The 22,863-nt window shown below is 33.0% G+C and overlaps 3 protein-coding genes and 1 long non-coding RNA gene across 5 annotated transcripts in view; 3 read left to right on the top strand and 1 right to left on the bottom strand.

Annotated features, from left to right (window-relative positions):
- Positions 1-6,651, top strand: part of LOC118269286 (sodium channel protein Nach) — a 36,109-nt gene extending 29,458 nt beyond the window's left edge. For both annotated transcript variants that reach the window (XM_035584317.2, XM_035584327.2), the window contains 2 exons: positions 420-526; positions 5,383-6,651. In XM_035584317.2, the coding sequence (XP_035440210.1) occupies positions 420-526; positions 5,383-5,654 (379 nt within the window). In that variant the 3' untranslated portion in view covers positions 5,655-6,651. The remainder of the gene's footprint in view (positions 1-419; positions 527-5,382) is intronic.
- LOC118262794 (RUS family member 1) overlaps positions 1-22,863 on the bottom strand; it is a 137,781-nt gene that overhangs the window by 45,908 nt on the left and 69,010 nt on the right. The gene's annotated exons all lie outside the window — the stretch shown is intronic.
- LOC126912424 (uncharacterized) lies at positions 1,425-4,523 on the top strand. Its single transcript, XR_007707133.1, has 3 exons — positions 1,425-1,989; positions 2,139-2,469; positions 2,999-4,523. It is a non-coding gene; the product is annotated as an uncharacterized LOC126912424 (long non-coding RNA).
- LOC118265215 (sodium/potassium/calcium exchanger 4-like) lies at positions 11,832-21,903 on the top strand. The gene is made up of 10 exons (XM_035578014.2): positions 11,832-11,968; positions 12,821-12,938; positions 13,423-13,638; positions 13,838-13,974; positions 14,086-14,256; positions 14,403-14,631; positions 17,121-17,234; positions 17,317-17,544; positions 18,830-18,931; positions 19,843-21,903. The coding sequence occupies exons 2-10, from the start codon at positions 12,860-12,862 to the stop codon at positions 20,172-20,174; spliced, it is 1,608 nt and encodes a 535-aa protein (XP_035433907.2). The 5' UTR covers positions 11,832-11,968; positions 12,821-12,859; the 3' UTR covers positions 20,175-21,903.

Below are 22,863 nucleotides of genomic sequence, written 5' to 3'. Positions count from 1 at the left end.
AGTACCTATTACTGGGCTTTTTTCGGGTTTTCGAAAAAAACTCAGTAGTAGCACGGAGTCTGGAATTGTGTCTAGTATACGGCAATAGGCTCACCCTCTATTACATGGGACTTATGACACAAGTGGTGTAAAGTGCTGTAATGTACACTTCTGCCTACTGCTTCGAAGATAACAGGCGCGACGATACTAGTTATTGCACCTATAGCACTGCAATTGTAGGACTTAAATCAAAATAATAATAACTAAGTAAGTAGTATTAAAAGACAAACGTTTTCAAAATTGAAAACGTTCGCGTTCCATCTCGTCTCGTCGGTTATTTTTTGAAGAATCTCGTCTAGACTTTTATAAGGCAATGCTATTTTTCATCGTATCTTTTATATTGTGAGGTCGTAAAACAAGATTTTGTTGTTTCGTTACAGCGATAACATTGAACTAAAGAACCGATCACTATTGAATGTATTCTTCAACGACTTGGTATCCACCAGATACAGACGTGATGTTTATTTGAATTGGCAAAATATTTTAGGTGAGTATTCAAAGAGATGACGGATTTATTTTACTAATTATACATCATTCATCGGTCACTCCAGTCTTATTATTATGTACTTTAAACGACTTTCATTACGAAACTCTAAGGGATGGTAAAAACATTTTAATATTTTTTGAAATGTTGTTCCCCTCCCTTGTTTTTTCTCATGTGTCGTGGGTGTATCATGTACACATGACACCCAGACCCGAAACAACATTTTGTTGATCACAGAAAGAGTTGCTCTGTGCGGGAATCGGACCCGCTACACGTTATACGGCAGCCGGTTGCCCAGCACGTGAACCTTAACGTCTTTTGTTTTTTAGTTGTTGTTATTTTAGTTATGAGTAGTTAAGTCTTATTTTGTGCTACTTAACATGTTATTTAATAACGTTTATATTCGTTATGAGTATGGTATTATGTATGTATAGCTTAAAATAAAACCATACATACATACATCCTATTTCCAATTGACTAAATCGATGCCAGATCTACCGATTAATCGTGCTTGCAACTTTCAAACCAATGCCAATGCGTCAATTCAAGTAGCTATCTCTATTTAATGCGTAAACATTGGCGATAGATTATATTAATAACATTGACTAATACCACCTAATACCTATTTCCTGAACGCCCACCGAGTGGAATCTTTGAAAAAATCTAAGAATTGTCGATTAATTGCTTGATAACTTTGTGTAGGACGTAAAGCTTAGTACTTACTAATCGTTTGTCGCTTTTGAGGCATTTTTTTGCATTAGATAGGCAGAAACTGCAACTCTATTTCGTACCATGCTCCTTCAGCTTCCATCGCAATGTTAATGCATATGGTCGCTGGTCTGCTGATGATTTGTACTCTTGGGATGTCAGTAATATACAGTTCAAAAGTGCCTTCCTGGTCTATCTATACATATAATAAAATCGTAGAAAAGTGCTGTCTGTACATTGAAAATAAAAATAAAAAAAATAGCAGGGGTTATTGTTATGTCGATGTCGAACCCAAAAATGTAATTAACTTTTTTTTTGTCTGTTTGTCTGTTTGTCTGTTTGTCTGTTTGTCTGTTTGTCTGTTTGTCTGTTCGTCTGTGCGCGCTAATCTCAGAAACGGCTGATCCGAGTTGGATGCGGTTTTCACGAATATATTGTGGGATGCTTAAATTTACATTTAGTGTTTGTTTCATGTCAATCGGTTCATAAATAAAAAAGTTATGTCAAATTAAAGAATCACGTCGAACATTCTATGCTTATACCATTAATCTCCGCAACTATTTGACGGATTTGGTTGAAATTTGGTACAGATATAGTTTAGAACCTTAGAAAGGACATAGATATATTTTTATTTCAAAAATCAAAAAATAAAAATAAGAAATAAATTATTTATAAATAATTCTATGTCGATCGTTACACGACTTCGGTTCATGTTATTGTTTTAATTAATCGAAAAAAAGTAAATAAATAGTAAAAAGGTATGAAAAAAATAATATCAATATAATAAAACATTTAGTACAAAGAAAATGCTCTAACGGAGTATAGATAATTCTATGTCGATCGTTACACGACTTCGGTTCATGTTATTGTTTTAATTCATCGAAAAAAGTAAATAAATAGTAAAAAGGTATGAAAAAAATAATATCAATATAATTAAACTTTTAGTACAAAGAAAATGCCCGAACGGAGTATAAATAAATAATCCAAGTTGTCTTTATCCTCGATAGATGGCGTTGGGATCGAAATAGATCGCGCTATGGTTTCGTTACATTCATTTGGTTGGGTATCGGCCGAGCGCTTCGGTACTATCGTAGAAAAAGTGTATTATTAGTCGTATGATTATTTGTCTGTAGTGGTCCTGCTGTTTCGTATATTCTAAATTGGTTTCGTTGTATTTGTCAATTAATAAGTTTATTTGTTGGGTTTTCCTGGTTTTTTGGTTAAACTATTTAACGTAGGTTTAGTTTGATATCGATTATTAGTAGTTACTGTAGTTAGTTTTTTTAATAAAATTGTAAGTCTAATTTTTTTTTTAATTAGATTAGATTTAAGTCGTTTCTTTTAAATTATTTAGTTTAAGCTTGGTTATTATAGCATAAAGGATAGGTTGTAATATAGTTTCTTTTTTAATTGTTGTAAATTCGTAATTCGTAGCTTTCTTTAGTTTTAAGTTAGTTTAAGTGTCCGTTTTTAAACAATTTTTTCAATGCCCTAAGTGAGTATACATCTATTAAATTCAAACGCAGAGCTCATTATGTTGATTTTTGAAGAATTTTCTGGAATATCTTCCACATCTCATTTTTGAAGAGATCCCGCGAGATCGGGAACTATGTGGTTAAAACCAAAAATTTGCCGGAAGTCACTATTCCACGCGAACGAAGTCGCGGGCAAAAGCTAGTTCTAAATAAATTGGTTTCGTTGTATTTGTCAATTAATAAGTTTATTTGTTGGGTTTTCCTGGTTTTCTGGTTAAATTATTTAACGTAGGTTTAGTTTGATATCGATTATTAGTAGATACTGTAGTTAGTTTTTTTAATAAAATTGTAAGTCTAATTTATTAATTAATTAGATAGATTAGATTTAAGTCGTTTCTTTTAAATTATTTAGTTTAAGCTTGGTTATTATAGCATAGAGGATAGGTTGTAATATAATTTATTTTTTAATTGTTATAAATTCGTAATTCGTAGCTTTCTTTAGTTTTAAGTTAGTTTTCATCTTAAGTTCGAAAAGATTATAATATTTCTTTAGTTTAGGTCCGTTTTTAAACTATTTTTTCAATGCCCTAAGCTCATTATGTTGATTTTTGAAGAGTTCCCTGGAATATCTTCTACATCTCATTTTTGAAGAGATTCCGCGAGATCGGGAACTATGTGGTTAAAACCAAAAATTTGCCGGAAGTCACTATTCCACGCGAACGAAGTCGCGGGCAAAAGCTAGTTCTAAATAAATTGGTTTCGTTGTATTTGTCAATTAATAAGTTTATTTGTTGGGTTTTCCTGGTTTTCTGGTTAAATTATTTAACGTAGGTTTAGTTTGATATCGATTATTAGTAGATACTGTAGTTAGTTTTTTTAATAAAATTGTAAGTCTAATTTATTAATTAATTAGATAGATTAGATTTAAGTCGTTTCTTTTAAATTATTTAGTTTAAGCTTGGTTATTATAGCATAGAGGATAGGTTGTAATATAATTTATTTTTTAATTGTTATAAATTCGTAATTCGTAGCTTTCTTTAGTTTTAAGTTAGTTTAAGTCCGTTTTTAAACTATTTTTTCAATGCCCTAAGTGAGTATACATCTATTAAATTCAAACGCAGAGCTCATTATGTTGATTTTTGAAGAATTTTCTGGAATATCTTCCACATCTCATTTTTGAAGAGATCCCGCGAGATCGGGAACTATGTGGTTAAAACCAAAAATTTGCCGGAAGTCACTATTCCACGCGAACGAAGTCGCGGGCAAAAGCTAGTTCTAAATAAATTGGTTTCGTTGTATTTGTCAATTAATAAGTTTATTTGTTGGGTTTTCCTGGTTTTCTGGTTAAATTATTTAACGTAGGTTTAGTTTGATATCGATTATTAGTAGATACTGTAGTTAGTTTTTTTAATAAAATTGTAAGTCTAATTTATTAATTAATTAGATAGATTAGATTTAAGTCGTTTCTTTTAAATTATTTAGTTTAAGCTTGGTTATTATAGCATAGAGGATAGGTTGTAATATAATTTATTTTTTAATTGTTATAAATTCGTAATTCGTAGCTTTCTTTAGTTTTAAGTTAGTTTTCATCTTAAGTTCGAAAAGATTATAATATTTCTTTAGTTTAGGTCCGTTTTTAAACTATTTTTTCAATGCCCTAAGCTCATTATGTTGATTTTTGAAGAGTTCCCTGGAATATCTTCTACATCTCATTTTTGAAGAGATTCCGCGAGATCGGGAACTATGTGGTTAAAACCAAAAATTTGCCGGAAGTCACTATTCCACGCGAACGAAGTCGCGGGCAAAAGCTAGTTCTAAATAAATTGGTTTCGTTGTATTTGTCAATTAATAAGTTTATTTGTTGGGTTTGCCTGGTTTTCTGGTTAAATTATTTAACGTAGGTTTAGTTTGATATCGATTATTAGTAGATACTGTAGTTAGTTTTTTTAATAAAATTGTAAGTCTAATTTATTAATTAATTAGATAGATTAGATTTAAGTCGTTTCTTTTAAATTATTTAGTTTAAGCTTGGTTATTATAGCATAGAGGATAGGTTGTAATATAATTTATTTTTTAATTGTTATAAATTCGTAATTCGTAGCTTTCTTTAGTTTTAAGTTAGTTTTCATCTTAAGTTCGAAAGATTATAATATTTCTTTAGTTTAGGTCCGTTTTTAAACTATTTTTTCAATGCCCTAAGCTCATTATGTTGATTTTTGAAGAGTTCCCTGGAATATCTTCTACATCTCATTTTTGAAGAGATTCCGCGAGATCGGGAACTATGTGGTTAAAACCAAAAATTTGCCGGAAGTCACTATTCCACGCGAACGAAGTCGCGGGCAAAAGCTAGTTTGAAATAAATAATTTTGACTTTGACTTTGACATTATTCCATTCTAAATTAACTAAAGCTAGAATAGAATTCGTGTTGAGTTAGATAATGTTACATTATCACTGATTTTTTTTAGCTGCACGTGCTATGTATGTATGGTGATATAGGTACTTACCTACTTATTATGTGATTGTGAAATTTTACAATGAAAGTTGTATAAATATACTATAAAGAATAAATAAAGATTTTCAACTAATAATAATCTCAACAGGACGTATACAGGGACACATTAACTACAAAGAACTATTACAGTATAGTTTATCTTATCATTAATGTCTTTTTGCAGCTGCGTTTGGCGGTCTCCTGAGTCTTATGCTCGGCTTCACTTTAATATCCGGCTTCGATCTAATATTGTTCTTCACTGTCCGAGTTGCTTACGACCGGTATACGACCATGACTCGCAAACCACAGAACAACAAAATATACGTAAACGACTTCAACACCAGAAAGAATTGGATGGACAATACCATCCCCAACTTGGTCAATCAGAAACCTGTGCAAAACATAAACAACACAACAAAATATAACCTAAATGATTTCGTAAATCAACGGTATTGAAGTCTTCTCCACCCTTTTGATATTGTTTGCGTACTTACTGCCAGTTTATTGTGAATGTTATTGTTATGTAAACTTTAGATCGAGTTTTGTTTGACTCGTAATTAAGAATGAGGGACTTGGTTATGAAGTTTAGATTAAAACACGTTTGTATTTTCATTTCTCTGTCTGAATCCTTTATACGAGTTGTTAAGTAATCGATTATCTTATGTAATAGTCAGTTAAGTACTTTTGACTTTATACATTAAACTTGGGACATTAGTACCTAACAAATAAGTTCTTACGAGTCTGGGCTCGCTATAGATGCACATTCTTAATGGATTTATCATACAAACGTTGCCATTATAAACTATAGTACGTAATCAAAAAGTTGAGCCCTTCTTAACTATATTTGTGAATGTGTAAAGAAGATAGTGAATAATTTCTCTAAATATTATTTTACCTAACTTTAAGACTAGAAAGTAAAGACACTGTTATTACAAGTTTGTACACATACATCAAAATAACTTTTTGTCGAATAACATGTTATACATATCATCGATGTAATCAATGAGATATGGTCGATAAAATTAACGTGTTACCTTGATATAAGTATCGGGTAAGTTCGGGTTATTTTGACCTACGGGGGTAATTTTGATACTACAGGAATCTAGAAGAAAGCGGAGTATATTAGTTTTTCATTGGTCTAAAAGTTTGGGTCAAAATTACCTCCTAGGGTCAAACCAGATTTTACGGTGCGGTACCTTATTAAGTAATAACCAATATTGTTCTTAATTGGTTGGTATTTTGCACATTTTAATAGATGATAAGTTTGTAATAATTGCACTTCACTGTCTTTAGAACATGTCTCTAGATTGAGTCCTAACAAAATGATTAGTGATTTAACATTTCGTGTGACATTAACTTGCATCAATTTTCTTCACCAGTGTAAATTTATGTCTGTATCTTTATCGCACTATTACATAAACGCTTTATATAATAAACTGACTAATTGACGTGTCATTTTGTTTCAATTACAAGTAGAGTAATACTCCCGTTTTTTAAAATAACCCTATTACCAAAGACCTTAATACTAATATCAATATCAATCTGGAAATGTGGGAGCGAAATATTATCAATCACTTTTCAGTCAGCCTTGGGACAGAACATAACCCCGCGAAGGAAAATGTTTATTTAAATCATCACTTGCTTGTAAGAGTCATAAATGATAGTAATGTCATAAAATGGTTCGTAAGTTAATTGATTTAATTATAATATAGTATAGGTCTGTTAATGTCCTTGGGGATTAATTTATTGTTTCGACTTTTTAAATCCAGGATCCGCTGAAGAATCAGTAGATACTGGATTACAGAAGTTACAGCAGCGGGCAGTGTCGGAGTCTAAAAATAAATAATTAATAATACAGATAATAAGGTTAATCCCCAAAGTCGACAATTTGGTGTAAGCCCCTTTCCTTATCTTACCAATCCTCGATTTCCTCAACAACCCTTAAATTCCTAACCCCCAAAATGCCAGCTTGGCACTTGTAAAGCCTCTGTGGTGGTGGCGATTGCTGACTATAAAGTGATCCGTCTACTCGTTTACCGAATTATATGATGAGATTGTAACCTAAAACACAGGTAAGTAAAATAATAATAAATATATGCATTCTTTCAATTACACTACAAAAACAAATTAACAAAAATATATTACCTGCTTAACTCAATTGGCTGTCACAAGTCTATTACAAATGTATGTATATGTCACCGGAAAATAACAAGAACCGTAAGTTTATAAATTTACTAGGAAGTTTATAAACTTTCGTAGGATTCTAAACGGGAGATAAATTGTAATATTTTACGTCCACATTTTCGTAAACTTATCAATTTCCGACGTTATACGGTAAATTTATAAACTAACGGATAACTATTCGTAAGATTGGTCAATGTTCATAGTGGTAATTGTTGTGTCCATTGACTTTGGTATAATCAGACTTGATAAATTGGAAGCAACAATGCCTGGTTCCTCTCTGGTACGGATGTAGTGAGTTGAGTTTTCTATTATCAGTTTCAATAAGCTATTTAACAGTTACTAGCTAAAATACAGGAATCCTTACTTAATATTATAAATGTTAAAGTAACTGTCTGTCTGTCTGTTACGCTTTCACGCCTAAACCAGTGAAACAGTGAAACTTTGTATTTAGACATCTTATGATAAACGAAAGAACATAGGCTACTTTTTGGTGCAATAAGTAGTGGAGAATGGGTAAAAATCGGGGATGAATGTTCATCAAAAATTCGTTACAGAAATTCGTTATTTTTAAAGCTGTAACTGTGAAACTTTGTATTTAGACACTTTATGATAAACGAAAGAACATAGGGTAGAAAAAAAATACACTGTTAATAATGGAAGGCATAAAATGGTTGATAGAGGAGATTAATGTTTGCTTAAAAATTCGTCATTTTTGTTAATACTGTTGCCTATGGCTCCACTCGCGTTTGATTCGTACCTACCTATTTATTTTAATCGCAAATATTCCTACTACCATACTAATATTATTAATGCGAAAGTATTCCTGTTTGTCTTGAGGTTACGCTTACACGAATGTTTTTTATGGAATATAACAACGAAACAATGTTTTTTTTTATTGATAGGCTAAATAGGATATAGATATAGGATATATGATTGGCTACGTTTCATCATGATTATAAAATGATGAATCGGCGGTCGTGGTCTCTATGGAATACATATTATTATCTTTAAAAATGCTAACAGTAACATTTTCACAAGTAATTCGCGGACGCGGACGAAGTCGCGGGCAAAAGCTAGTACCCTTATAAAACACACTAATAGCGGGAGAAGTGACACGTGCCAGTCAACAAATCAGAGCCTCTAGCCAAATGCCATTTAGCGCTTGTCTGCTTGTAGAGTAGAAAACTAAATTGTATGGGATTGACGTAAATTTTGACACTTGTCAGTGTCATCCTCATACATTGAGTTTTCTACTCTCTCTGTCGACCAACGCTAAAGAGACATTTGGCTAGAGGCACAGATCGCGCGTAGCGTTTGGTTACTGCTTACTTATTATTTTACGAGTGAGTTCAGTAAGTTTATCAATTTACGAAAATTTGGACGTAAAATATTACAATTTATCTCCCGTTTAGAATTCTACGAAAGTTTATAAACTTCCTAGTTACTACTTGAACATATCTGTAGTACAATATTAAAAAAAAAACCTAAATCAGTTGCAAACCATAAAGTTCAGCGCCGTTATGTCGTCATGTACGGGGATCTACCCACGTGTATTCCACTTGACACGTTTACCAGGTTGCACTGACTGATTATAACAAGGTATCAGCGTACTGCTTTACTGTGAAGATATATTTACTATTAAATAATAAGCAAGTATTACACAACCAAAATATAAACGATAAGAGATTCTACACCAAGATCCTATGTTTGACGCGTTTCTATAATTACTACGATAATTTTCAGAATAAAAACAGTATGTATAAAGTATTAAGGAAATAACACTAAAAATTAATGTTACAAGAATCTTTCTGCAACGAGATTAATCACATTCAAAAACACATAATCACCACTAATAATCTCAAGATTAGAACTAATTTGCAATTAGTCCTAAAGTTTCCTTATTCAGATCGAACGGATGGAGTTATATATAATATTTGGCAGAAATCCACAGCTTAATACAATACAATATTATCTAATCAAAACGATTTAATAAATTTTAGAGTTAATTCGATTATTTCTTAGAAAAACTTAATAAAATAGCTCCGTTTAAACTATACATATACGTATATCTCTAGAGATTTTGAGTACGTACGTAAGCAAGATAAACTTAAGACGAGTGCTATGTTTTCCTTGTAGATTGTACGGTTTCCTCTATTGTTTTAAATACTCTACTTGTATTAATGAAAATGAAAGTGGTATCATAAACGAAGATTAATGGAATAATTTCTACGCTAGTTTCCTCAAGTCACGCGCTGGCTTTTCGTTTCACATTCATTCAATTTGTTCATTGTTTTCCTTAGTTGTCTGTATTGACTTTCATCGATTCATTTACTGTATTTATGCATGGTTTGTTATGTAATATATTTGTAGGTAAAGTGTATAAATATTCTCTGTTCGTAAAAGAAAGTATACCTAACACTAGATAGCCTTCGAAAGATATTAATTGTTTCGAACTCAGTATGATTACAGAGATTTTGAAAATCGGAAAAGCATAAAACTTCGGCCTAATGTGGTTCCTAATTGTAGGTAAAATTCACATTCAAAGAACAAGTTACACAGTAGAAAATGACAAAAAAAATCAGTGCTTAATTCGTTATGTAGTATTTTTTAATGACTTTAGCATTAAATATTAATTTCACTATAGGTACTAAGTAATAAATATCCAAGGATCTCAAGATGTCTGGACATTTTAATAAGTAAAATTATTTCGTGGGCGTTTTAATTGTATTTTAGACACAACACGTACATTGCGTAGGTACCTGTGAACTTGGAAAATTAAAGGAAAATGCATGATTTGGTAGAAATATCTTGGCAATAATTTTGCAGATCTCTAAAGAACTGAGCGAATGTATCAGTGGGAGTAGTTGACATTTTTAGTCCCTAGCCGTCTAAACATACAGACGATAATACATACAAGTATTTTTTGGTTACTGATCCTCAGTGTAAGGATACAGAGGTTTTAGTTACTAGTTCTTTTTTCTCTGCCTCGTTGGTCGAGTGGTCGCAAGTGCGACTGCCGAACAAGGGGTCTCGGGTTCGATTCCCGGGTCGGGCAAAGTATTACTGGGCTTTTTTCGGATTTTCGAAAAATTTCTCAGTGGTAGCACGGAGTCTGGAATTGTGTCCAGGATATGGCAATAGGGTCACCCCCTATTACATGGGACTTTAACACAAAATGGTGAAAAGTGGGTGTACATTGTATAGCGGCATTACGTGCCGTAATGTGCACCTCTGCCTACCCCTTCGGGGATAAAAGGCGTGACGTTGTGTGTGTGTGTTCTTTTTTCTCTTCCCAACTACGATATCCAAGACAAAATTCCAATCACTGCATTACTAAAGATAAACCATAAACTCTTGACAATAATTTAGAACAGTTCAATAAATCAGTTCCCAAAATACTGATCCCGAAATATTAGAGCAAAAGTTTTTAAATAAAATATTAATTTATTCTTTAATATTGATCTTTCTTTGGGAATTGTTTAACAGTAAGGTGATAACGCACGAGTTAAAGTTGATTAACGTCTGCAGAACAAATGTACCGTGTGTACTAACTGTAAGTAATGTGATGAAGTAGTTAGTGAAACTAATGAGCGTAAACCGTAACCTTTTATCCCGCAAACATTGCAAATTCCTGTATTACGTAAACGAATAATAATGTCTCCAGATTGCTTTGAAGCCATATTACATTACTTCGTAACATGTTACCTGCGACTCCCCACTATTACAGTAGCCATATACAATAAACTACCTACAACAAAATCTCTTTTCATAATAAGTATTTTATTTATGAAAATAAATTACTCGACAAATCTTTTAAAATCGAGTGGTAAAGTGGTACCTTTATTCCTCTTGAAGGGTTTATGGCCCAATGTTTATTTTGTTGGTAGTTTTCCCAGAACGTTCTAAAATGTTTAGTGTTGTTAATGACCAATGAGCTATATCTGGCGCTGTGGAGTATCCACACAAACGAAATAAGGTGGTTACATAATATTTCGGTGTTCCTAAATTCTATTGTTATGAGCTTTCTGGCACGAATTTGTTTATTTCCGGGTTTGTATTAATAGTAAAATTAATGTCAACGGCTTAAATTAATAGTAATAGACACACACGATAATGGATGTGTTAGTAATGCATGTTATCAACCTTGTTTGCTTATGCGTTTGGAGTAATCAGAAGTGCAGTCTGCAGCTCACTCCAGCATCCGTGTGAGTGGTCTCGAGGCGCGCGGTGTGGACGACCAGGTACGCTCGCTACAGCACACGACTTCACGCAGCTGCTCAAGGAAAACATGAGAGAGGTAACGGAGAGAGAGATTGCATTCTTGTACACACACAATGTGTGTCTCGTCATTGACGTGTAATATAATAACTGAATTCTACTAATCGCTACAAAGGAGTCTCTTATCAAATTAGATTATCTACTTAAAAACCTCTGGCATTGATATCTTTCTTTCAGTGTCGTGAGATCCTTGGTAATTGCGGAGTGCCAGCTATCGGTCTAATAACGTATTTAATTAACAATAATGTTTTATTGACATTAGTACCTGTTTGCCGCTGCCTCCTTGTTTTAGAGCAAGTCGATCTGAAGTGAGTACACATTTGTAAAGTATTTTGTGTTGGTTTATTTTATCACTGTATTAATAAATCATTGTGTGGCAATTTCTCTATTAGCGCCGTGGACAAACATTAAGCAATATATAGGCTATCGATTAGTGTTCAGTAGTTTATATAAAATGATTGTGTTATTATCGTCGACCTTTTGTAGTGGCTATCAGTTTTAACCGAAGTACTGTACTACAAACTTATTATTTCCAATTTCAAGTACTTACTGTTATCTCAAAATGATTAGTTATGCTTTCGAATTACTACTAGTATTGATTCATTATTTGGGTTTTCATGTACACATTGTACTTGTAATAAATATATTCCAGTGACACAAAACTCCATCAGCGACATAATAAAATATATAAAAATCTATTACTTTAATTTGGTGTAAATGTTAGAATTAACATTTCTAGAATTTCACAGTCTTGGTGTAAGCCAAAAAGCACCTAAATAAGCTATTTACATCTGCTATAATAATGCGAAATAATATAAATAACATGTACATGACGTCGATGTGTTTATGTAAGAGTGTCTAATTAAAATCAATTTTCTTTGACAATTTGTATCGGCAACCCGTGACGGTTGCTGGTCGTATTGACATAACTACGTTACGTTTCTTATCTTAATTGATCAATCAACGTCGATACAAATCTATTAGAAGTACATCTTTGAACACTGATTAAATTATTATTGTTCGATTCCCTCCTTTATAAAACTTGGCCAATATGTGTTTCTCACTTCGTAGGGGTTATCTATTAAACATATATAAATGTCCGAAGTTCCAAGCAGGTGTAGAAGCCATGTTATATATATTAAGTGATGTGTTTCTTTCAGTTCCATTAGTTTGGAACGGTCGCACAGATAAGGGACATCATGACACGCGTCACCTCTTGTATCGTCCTCCTGACGGTGTTCCTGACTGCCTGCAACTCCGTGGTCGCCGAAATTGAGAGTAAGTTTCGTTCAGAACATTCATTCGTTAATTTACTTATAATAAATTCATAACTTTATAATCAGGTCAATTAAGTATGAAAGAAACTGAACGCGCAATAATTTCGATATTAACCTTAGCTACTTGTTGAATTCATAAGATCGTATCTAAATGAATTAGGTAAATTGCTTATAACTAAACTACTCAAAGGGAGACGTTTCAAATTATATTTCAATGCTGGCTTATCTCGTTATATAGTCTGGTGTCTCATTTATATTAAATACTTTCATGTTCTCTAAATTCGTGAAATGTGTTGTTCATCGCGGCGTATCATGGTGGGGCTTATGTGCCCGATCACCACATCGATCACTATTATTATCACAAATATCTAAGTTAACTTTCGATAATCGATTTCCCGCAGGATGCTAAGTACTCCCAATTCATATGTTATTACAGACCCACGTGTGTAACAACCGAATAATTGATTACGTTTTTGTACTTTTAGATGAAACGGAACTTAACACACTACATCCAATTAGTCGGAATGGCAAAATAGTGTTAGTGAGCGAGGAGTTGAAGAAGAAGTTAGAGCATGAGCACTCTACTTGGCACTGGACTCCATGGTTGAGGACTCGAGTGGAAATCAACGAAGATGGTGTAGCGCAGCAGACGTGCCCTGCTGGAGACTCCATTGAAAGTTTCCCTGATTCGATCTTTACTGGTATGTAATAGTCCTTTCTTTTCCGTTCTATAAAAACCCTTTTCACTTATATTTGTTTTTTAATACGTGGTTTTCCGCAAGTCACAATACCCTTTTCAAGTTTCGGTACTCAATTTCCATTCCTTATAAACGTTAAGATGGGCGGTTGTGTTTTCATAAGAATAAACACGAAAAATTAACGATACTTTGCAAATTTCAGATGAACAGCTGAGACAGGGTGCTTTCCTGCTATATGTACTGTTCGGTATCTACTCATTTACACTTTTGGCAATCGTGTGTAATGATTACTTCATTCCTTGTGTGGAACTGATTTGTGAAGACTTAAAGATTCCTCAGGTATTTAAAAATCACTTTACTTATAGCAGTTATTTCATCCATTGTTGGTGTACAATTTAATATTTAACTAAATCTTATTCAAACACCTTACTTAATATTTATTTCTTTCAGAATGTAGCAGCGGCCACTTTCATGGCTGTCGCCACGTCTTGTCCCGAGTTCTTCGTTAATGTGATTTCGACATTTTTGACCGAGTCTAGTATGGGTATCGGTACCATCGTCGGTTCAGCTATTTTCAACGCACTCGGAGTGGCTGCCGTGGGAGGTCTCGCTACGGTCATAGTGAGTAATAGATATATATTTTTTACTTCAGGTTTTACTCATGTATATGTGTAGTACAGTTAGGTTAATGACTCGCATACGGAAATTGTTTACAAAGATGTTGTGTTTAAATCAAATTTTAATTAATTTGTTTTTGTTTGTTTCAGCCAATCAAAATAGAGCGTCGTCCTGTGACTAGGGATGTGATTATCTATATGATTAACGTGAGTGTCCTGGTGGCTTTCGTGTGGGATGGACAGATTGACTGGTACGAGGCTGTGGTACTTGGAGTACTGTACGTCCTCTATTTCGTCGTCATGTTCAACAGTGTCAGAATGTTCGCCCTTTACGACAGATTAGTCGCCAAGTGGTGCAATAAGAACAACAATTTGGAAAGTAAGTAATATCAATTAATTCATGAAAGTTATTTTTTTACATTCATTAGTTTACCAACACAGAATGAGTTTTGTAGACAGCGATAATTTAAATCATAATTTTCAACGTTAATAAGTAATTATATACCTAACATCTATATCTATACATATAATAAAATCGTAGAAAAGTGCTGTCTGTACATTGAAAATAAAAATAAAAAAAATAGCAGGGGTTATTGTTATGTCGATGTCGAACCCAAAAATGTAATTAACTTTTTTTTTGTCTGTTTGTCTGTTTGTCTGTGCGCGCTAATCTCAGAAACGGCTGATCCGAGTTGGATGCGGTTTTCACGAATATATTGTGGGATGCTTAAATTTACATTTAGTGTTTGTTTCATGTCAATCGGTTCATAAATAAAAAAGTTATGTCAAATTAAAGAATCACGTCGAACATTCTATGCTTATACCATTAATCTCCGCAACTATTTGACGGATTTGGTTGAAATTTGGTACAGATATAGTTTAGAACCTTAGATAGGACATAGATATATTTTTATTTCAAAAATCAAAAAATAAAATAAAATAAAAATAAAAATAAAATAAAAATAAAAATAAAAATAAAAATAAAATAAAAATAAAATAAAAATAAAAATATCTATACATATAATAAAATCGTAGAAAAGTGCTGTCTGTACATTGAAAATAAAAATAAAAAAAATAGCAGGGGTTATTGTTATGTCGATGTCGAACCCAAAAATGTAATTAACTTTTTTTTTGTCTGTTTGTCTGTTTGTCTGTTTGTCTGTTCGTCTGTGCGCGCTAATCTCAGAAACGGCTGATCCGAGTTGGATGCGGTTTTCACGAATATATTGTGGGATGCTTAAATTTACATTTAGTGTTTGTTTCATGTCAATCGGTTCATAAATAAAAAAGTTATGTCAAATTAAAGAATCACGTCGAACATTCTATGCTTATACCATTAATCTCCGCAACTATTTGACGGATTTGGTTGAAATTTGGTACAGATATAGTTTAGAACCTTAGATAGGACATAGATATATTTTTATTTCAAAAATCAAAAAATAAAATAAAAATAAAATAAAATAAAAATAAAAATAAAAATAAAATAAAAATAAAATAAAAATAAAAATAAAAATAAAATAAAAATAAAAATAAAAATAAAATAAAATAAAAATAAAAATAAAAATAAAAATAAAAATAAAAATAAAAATAAAAAAAAATAAAATAAAAAATAAATTTATTCCGGACATACAGCGCCATCTATTGTTCAATTTCGTACTTATAGTACGGAATTGAACAATGTCGGGCTGTTCCTATACTCCGTAGATAGATGGCGTTGATCGCGCAATGGTGTAATTACAATTGTTCAGTTCATGTTATTGTTTTAATTCATTGGAAATTTGTTTTTACAAAATAGTAAAAAGCAATGAAAAATATAACATAATACAACTTTTAGTACAAAGAAAACGCTCTAACGGAGTATAGATAATTCTATGTCGATCGTTACACGACTTCGGTTCATGTTATTGTTTTAATTCATCGAAAAAAAGTTAACAAATAGTAAAAAGGTATGAAAAAAATTATATCAATATAATTAAACTTTTAGTACAAAGAAAATGCCCGAACGGAGTATAAATAAATAATCCAAGTTGTCTTTATCCTCGATAGATGGCGTTGGGATCGAAATAGATTGCGCTATGGTTTTGTTACAATTATTTGGTTGGGTATCGGCCGAGCGCTTCGGTACTATTGTAGAAAATGTGTATTATCAGTCGTATGATTATTTGTCTGTAGTGGTCCTGCTGTTTCGTATATTCTAAATTGGTTTCGTTGTATTTGTCAATTAATAAGTTTATTTGTTGGGTTTTCCTGGTTTTCTGGTTAAACTTTTTAACGTAGGTTTAGTTTGATATCGATTATTAGTAGTTACTGTAGTTAGTTTTTTTAATAAAATTGTAAGTCTAATTTATAAATTAATTAGATTAGATTTAAGTCGTTTCTTTTAAATTATTTAGTTTAAGCTTGGTTATTATAGCATAAAGGAAAGGTTCTAATATAATTTCTTTTTTAATTGTTATAAATTCGTAATTCGTAGCTTTCTTTAGTTTTAAGTTAGTTTTCATCTTAAGTTCGGAAAGATTATAATATTTCTTTAGTTAAAGTCCGTTTTTAAACTATTTTTTCAATGCCCTAAGTGAGTATACATCTATTAAAATCAAACGCAGAGCTCATTATGTTGATTTTTGAAGAGTTCCCTGGAATATCTTCCACATCTCATTTTTGAAAAGATTCCGCGAGATCGGGAACTCATCATCATCATCATCATCATCATCAGCCTATAGCTATGGGAACTATGTGGTTAAAACCAAAAATTTGCCGGAAGTCACTATTCCACGCGAACGAAGTCGCGGGCAAAAGCTAGTTAAGAATATATTCGAAACTGTACAAACATCAAGTTTATCGTTTATTTAATTCTTTATGATATATCAGTTGCAGAGATGCCGCGCATAGAAAACGAAAAGTCTATTGAAGAAGGCGTGGATAACAAAGGATTCAGCGATACAACTCTTAGTAATCCTGAGAAAGTGTCCGTCGTTGATAACGGTAAGGAGTTGCGTCCACTAGGACAAACAAACATACAACTTGTTTGACATAGCATTGAAGTACAACTTATTTATTGTTACAGTTGAAACTGAGGTCGTTAAACCTAAGAAGAGTGTGTTCAGATGGCCTAAAGAAAACTCCAACTTGTATAAGTTCTGGTGGCTCTACACTTGGCCCTTGAAACTTGTGCTGGGTATGACCATCCCGTCGCCTATTTCTTGTAGAAGATGGTACCCATTTGCTTTCTTCATGTGCATCGTCTGGATTGGTGCTAACTCGTACTGTGTGTCTTGGAGTATGACTGTGATTGGTGAGTAGTCTTCAACTTAATTTCAAACTGCATTAGGTCTTAAATCGAGTAGCAATAACAAACCAGACAATTAAATTGACTAAAGCTGGATAATTTAAAGAGAAATATTGAGAAAATGTTTACTTTCTTCTTTCTAATGTGACCCAAATAACATAAACATTATTAGTGCAAAAACAACTACAATACAAACATTGCATTTTTCTATCATTCCTTTCAAACTAATAAGAATCCATATTTGGTCCATACCAAACATGTTTAACCTTGAATCTCCGAGTGTTCTCGGGAATCACATGGAAATAAATCACAGAAATTTCGAAGACGATACATAATAAATGACCGCAATGTACTGTTAGAGACCATATCCCTTTCCTCACTCTTTCGGTCAGGGAATACCCTAATTCTATATACGACGAGACTTTCCCAACTTGTGTGGAGATTTTTTCCCAAGAAACTCGGTATCTAGCATAATATATTGTGTAAAGGTTGTCCTTGTGCGTATAAATTCGGTCTTGACGGGATTTAATGTGGCCGGAGTGAAATACACCCGGTTTTTATTAGACGCTGGACTTATATTTAGTTCGTAAGAAGGCTGGAAATTACCTCATACGCCGCGAGTTACGCATTATTTTTAATTATTACTAAAATAACTCTATAAATATCTTATCATGTAGAAACAACGTTAGTTGTAAAATAAATTAACAATTGTCGCACTCCGAGACCTTTAAATATTACTAAAACTAAACCTTACTAACGTTTTTGTTTCGAAAACAATTGCTAAGGACTGGGTTAAGTACCCAGTACAAAGACGAGGTAGAATAAACCTGGTCACATCAAGAAAAATTGCAATTGATATACAAATTATAGATTGAAGACGATAACTTATAACAAGAACTGCGTAATTATGATAATTGTAATTAACATTAGTTAATGTTGATTACTTCTAGGTATTACGTACTGTTTACAAATTATTGCTTATGATTTTTCTTTAAAACTACCGACTACCGACCTTCGAGCAGAAACTTGTTTTTAGTTCACGACTGTCTACAATTTATTATTATTTTAGCAGTTTTACTCGATGTCAGTTTATGAACCTTATATTCGGAAGAAATAGAGACGAAAATCGTTTAGAAGCAGAATTATCTGATAATGCACATATTATGTATTTTTACCAAGTACAAAGTCCCCTTACTGGGTCTACCTACTAGTACTACCTACCTTTATGGTAAACTAGTTTCACGTGATTAAGGAATTAAGGTCATTTTTGAACTGGAGCTCTCATTTTCAGGTCACACTTTCTACATTCCCGAATCAGTGATGGGAATGACGTTCCTGGCATTTGGTGGATGTCTTCCCGAAGCCTGTTCCGTATTCATCATGTCCAGGCGAGGTATGTATTCATGACTTTCGATTAACTAAAGAGAAATCTTTTTAGACGAAAACTAACCGACTTTCATCCAAAGTCTTTCATTAAGATCGGCTTTTGGCATTAGTTAAAATCCTTGATTGATTCCGAGATTTAGGCTTAAGATCGGTTGGTAATTTCGGCTGCTATATGTATTATTGTATTTTATTTATTTAGTATTATTATGGTCTGCGAAAGTTAAGTCGCGATGCGAATGTAGTGCCAATTATTCAACTTATTATAAGCTGTGCGTTCTTGGTCATTGGATTGTAAAATATATGGAAATAACAAGCTAAAATCACTCTGCGCAATATTATATTTATTTAAAGGTATCTATCGATATCGGAAGACGAAGATTAATAAGATATAGATTACATTAATTACTGGCTAATTAGCAAAAATAATTTGTATAGTACGCAGGTCTATATCAGCATAAATACCTACTGTACAGTTAGTTGAATCATTTTGTCATCATTACTGAACTTCTCGTTTTAAGATAAGATTTCATACATAATCAACTGTGATGTTATCGATCGATTATAAATCATGTGTAGAAAAATTGAGGAAATTCGAATCGATCCCGATATTAACAATAAGATATAAAGATAACGAAGCATCCGCATTGCTAAATTCATTAATATTCTAGCATATAATGAAAAATTCTCTAGCGAATGTTTATTACTAAAAAACTGATAGAATGTGGATTTATTAAAATGTTTAATACTAAGCGAAACTATGCGAATAGCTGACTTATCTTCCGTTAAAAATATCAAGAATTAAATAAAAATAGTGTAAATTTAGATTGATATCATCGGCGTTATCGTTGCTTAAATCCTGATATGTCTACTCGGTTCTCTGATTAAATATATTTAATTTGAACTATTATATTGTTACAGGTGAAGGAGGTATTGGTGTCTCGAATGCTTTGGGAGCTAACTCCTTGGCAATTTTGTTCGCGTTGGGTCTGCCATGGCTCATCAAGACTTTGACCCTGGTAGCGCAGGACGCCGATGAACAGGCCGTGCTCATTAACTCGGCTGGTATTGACTTCGTAGTGGGCTCTCTGCTCGTAGCCGTCGCCTGTTTGTGGATCACCCTATACATTGGCAAATTCACGCTCAGAAGAAGCCTTGGTGCCATCCTCTTGGTCCTCTACGCTATCTTCATTACCTTCGCTATTCTCGTAGAAATGGGAATCATTTTAGACCGAGGCATTGAAATATGTTGAGTAATTCCTTAGCAATTTCATTGGATTAAGATAACGGAGTTAGTAATCATTAGAGGTTATTAATTCTCTTTGGCCTAGTGTTCGCTCAGATGGATCACTTTAGTTAACGATACCCACAAAATGTACAAGTTCTAAATCATTATTACAATAAGTGTAGCAACTCAATGTTGATGTTAGTGGCTGTATTTCATATGTTGGAGATTTTAAAGCAAATTGACTGTGTTGAACACTTTCGCCTGCACAGACACATGTAAATCATGTAACGTTTTGAATACATATTGGGTAGAGAAATAACTTTGTGTGTATTTTAATGAATTTCAGTAGCTTGTGATCCTTTGAGCTATATCGAGGCCTTAGTTTAATACATAACTCGTTACTGGAACAACCAAGAGAGTATACTCGGACTTTTAATTCGATTCGGTAAAGAGACAATTTTAGTACTTATGATATGGTGATGACAATTACCAAATTGTTACATTCATTACCCCATAATAGATAGTTAATTGAATTGGCGATAAAATATTGATGAATAAAAGGAATAGGCAGGTAGTGTGATATTTCATTACATTCTGGGAAGTGCAGTATAGACGTCCACTCTCTCGCAATGGTTGCAATTTATTACTAAGTGATAAGTGATGATAATGTTGTCTTAATACAAAATCGTTCATTTCCATTTCGATTTGCCGAATCTACTCCTTTTATATTTATCTTTATTTTATAATCTAAATATTACTGTCAGCTTACAGGATAGAATTAAAAGTCTGAGTATAGGTAATAAGCGATTACAAAAGGTAAGCCAGGATCTGATTATACGCTGCTGATTACGATTTTGATATTTAATAAAGACACAGGGTGACTGGTTGAACGCGGATACATACAGCGTGTTTAAGCACCACCACCAGTTTGTTATGTGTTTACAAAGTTTGAAAATGTTGATAAAGTTACGACGAGAGCTAGGTAGGCTAGGTAGTTTCAAATTTTGACGGCCTCTACGTCGAAACGGAAAAAATGCCATTTTCGTTTCCTTGCATTAATAGAAAGTAAAGATACACATGTATGATTGTGAATATTTAAATACGCAGCATTTTTTATTTCGTTCACTGTTTTTCAATCGACTAGAATCGAATCTGCCGCTCTCGATGTTATTTCTGGTCAGCGATGCGCGAGCAAAACACGAATCTACATATCTGTTTCGTTAGATTCAGAAAAACTTGGATTAAAAGCGGTATTTTGTTTTCGACATTCTCATCAGGAGATACCAAAGAGATATCTTCTGATACAAAGGAATTACAATGTGACCTACTAAAAGAAATGATATGTCATAGTTCTTTTGTTTCTGTAACTTCATCACATGTTTCATTTACCTGTTGCTATCACATTGTGGTTGTTGGATCTCCTCCGTTGAACTAGTCAGTCTGCCATACCGGTACAAACGCTTGTGATATTTACTTACCTTCTTGTTGGGTCGGTGGCCCCGTTAAATCGCGTCCTATTGCATTTGTTAGATTAAGTAATTTAAATGTATTCCTACCTCGTACAAAATATAGTAAAACTCTATTTTTGCGACTGATAGGACGTACTTACGCATAATAAATGAACTTTAATTAGTACCTAAGTGTGTAAATTATACTTATTTATTTAGAGATGTTTAGTTTTGTGTGAAATTTCTTTATTTCTTCATCGAAGTCTACGAGAAGTTTGATGCAAATAGATGTAGTAGATTGGTTGACTCGTTGTTTTAATTGCCCACGACATTGCCCTGCTATCTTCATCATTGTTAATCCATCGCTCTGTTTTGACGCGAAAGAAAGTCAAATAAACAAACAAACGCAGATTCATAATATTAGTACGGATTATATGGCAGGTAAACAGGTTCCTGTCAAGGTTATTACATACGCGTAGAATATACAACGCCTACATATATTGCCACTACAATGTTCTAGGCATCAATGATTAAGTACTATATTGTTTGAGTCACAGCAGAAATACCAAGGGAAACAACACTTATGCTCCATAGATCCAAATCGAGAAATATTAGCAAGAACAATAACAACATATCGTCACGCCCTTTATTCCCGAAGTGATAGGCAAAGGTGGTCATTATGGAACGTAATGCCACTGTGTACACCCACTTTTCACAATTTATGTGGTAAGTCCCATGTAATAGGTGGTAAGCCTATTGCCATATACCGGGCATATTTTCAGACTCCGTGCTACTACTGAGAAATTTTTGGTAAACCCAGAAAAAACCCAGCAATACTTCGCCCGACCCGGAATTGAACCCAAGACCCCTTGCCCAGCTGTCGCACCTGCCACCACTCGGCCAACGAGGCAATAGGCATATTAGCAGGAATTGACCTATATAATAGGATGAGGTTATATTCCTTTCTCTACCTGCTCAATAGTTGTATGTATTTTCCTTTACAATTTTATAAATGTTAAATATTTTATGAGTCAGGATCGGCATTAGCCCATGTGATTTATGTAGGCCTGTTCCCTTGGTTTTAGAAAGTATAGTAAAGGATTCATTAATTCTGAATATTTAAGTGAATTGTAAAAGAATATGAAATTTTAATTAAAGACTGGTTTATTTTTAAATAGCAGAACTTCAATAGATACATTTAAAAAGTTTGTTTTCATAATAGGGAAGCTTGAGGAAAATGTGTCGTTTTTTGCCTAACCTAATTGA

The sequence above is a fragment of the Spodoptera frugiperda genome, chromosome 25 (assembly GCF_023101765.2).
Source record: "Spodoptera frugiperda isolate SF20-4 chromosome 25, AGI-APGP_CSIRO_Sfru_2.0, whole genome shotgun sequence".
Classification (NCBI taxonomy): Eukaryota; Metazoa; Arthropoda; class Insecta; order Lepidoptera; family Noctuidae; genus Spodoptera; species Spodoptera frugiperda.
This window is presented reverse-complemented; position numbering and strand designations above follow the sequence as displayed.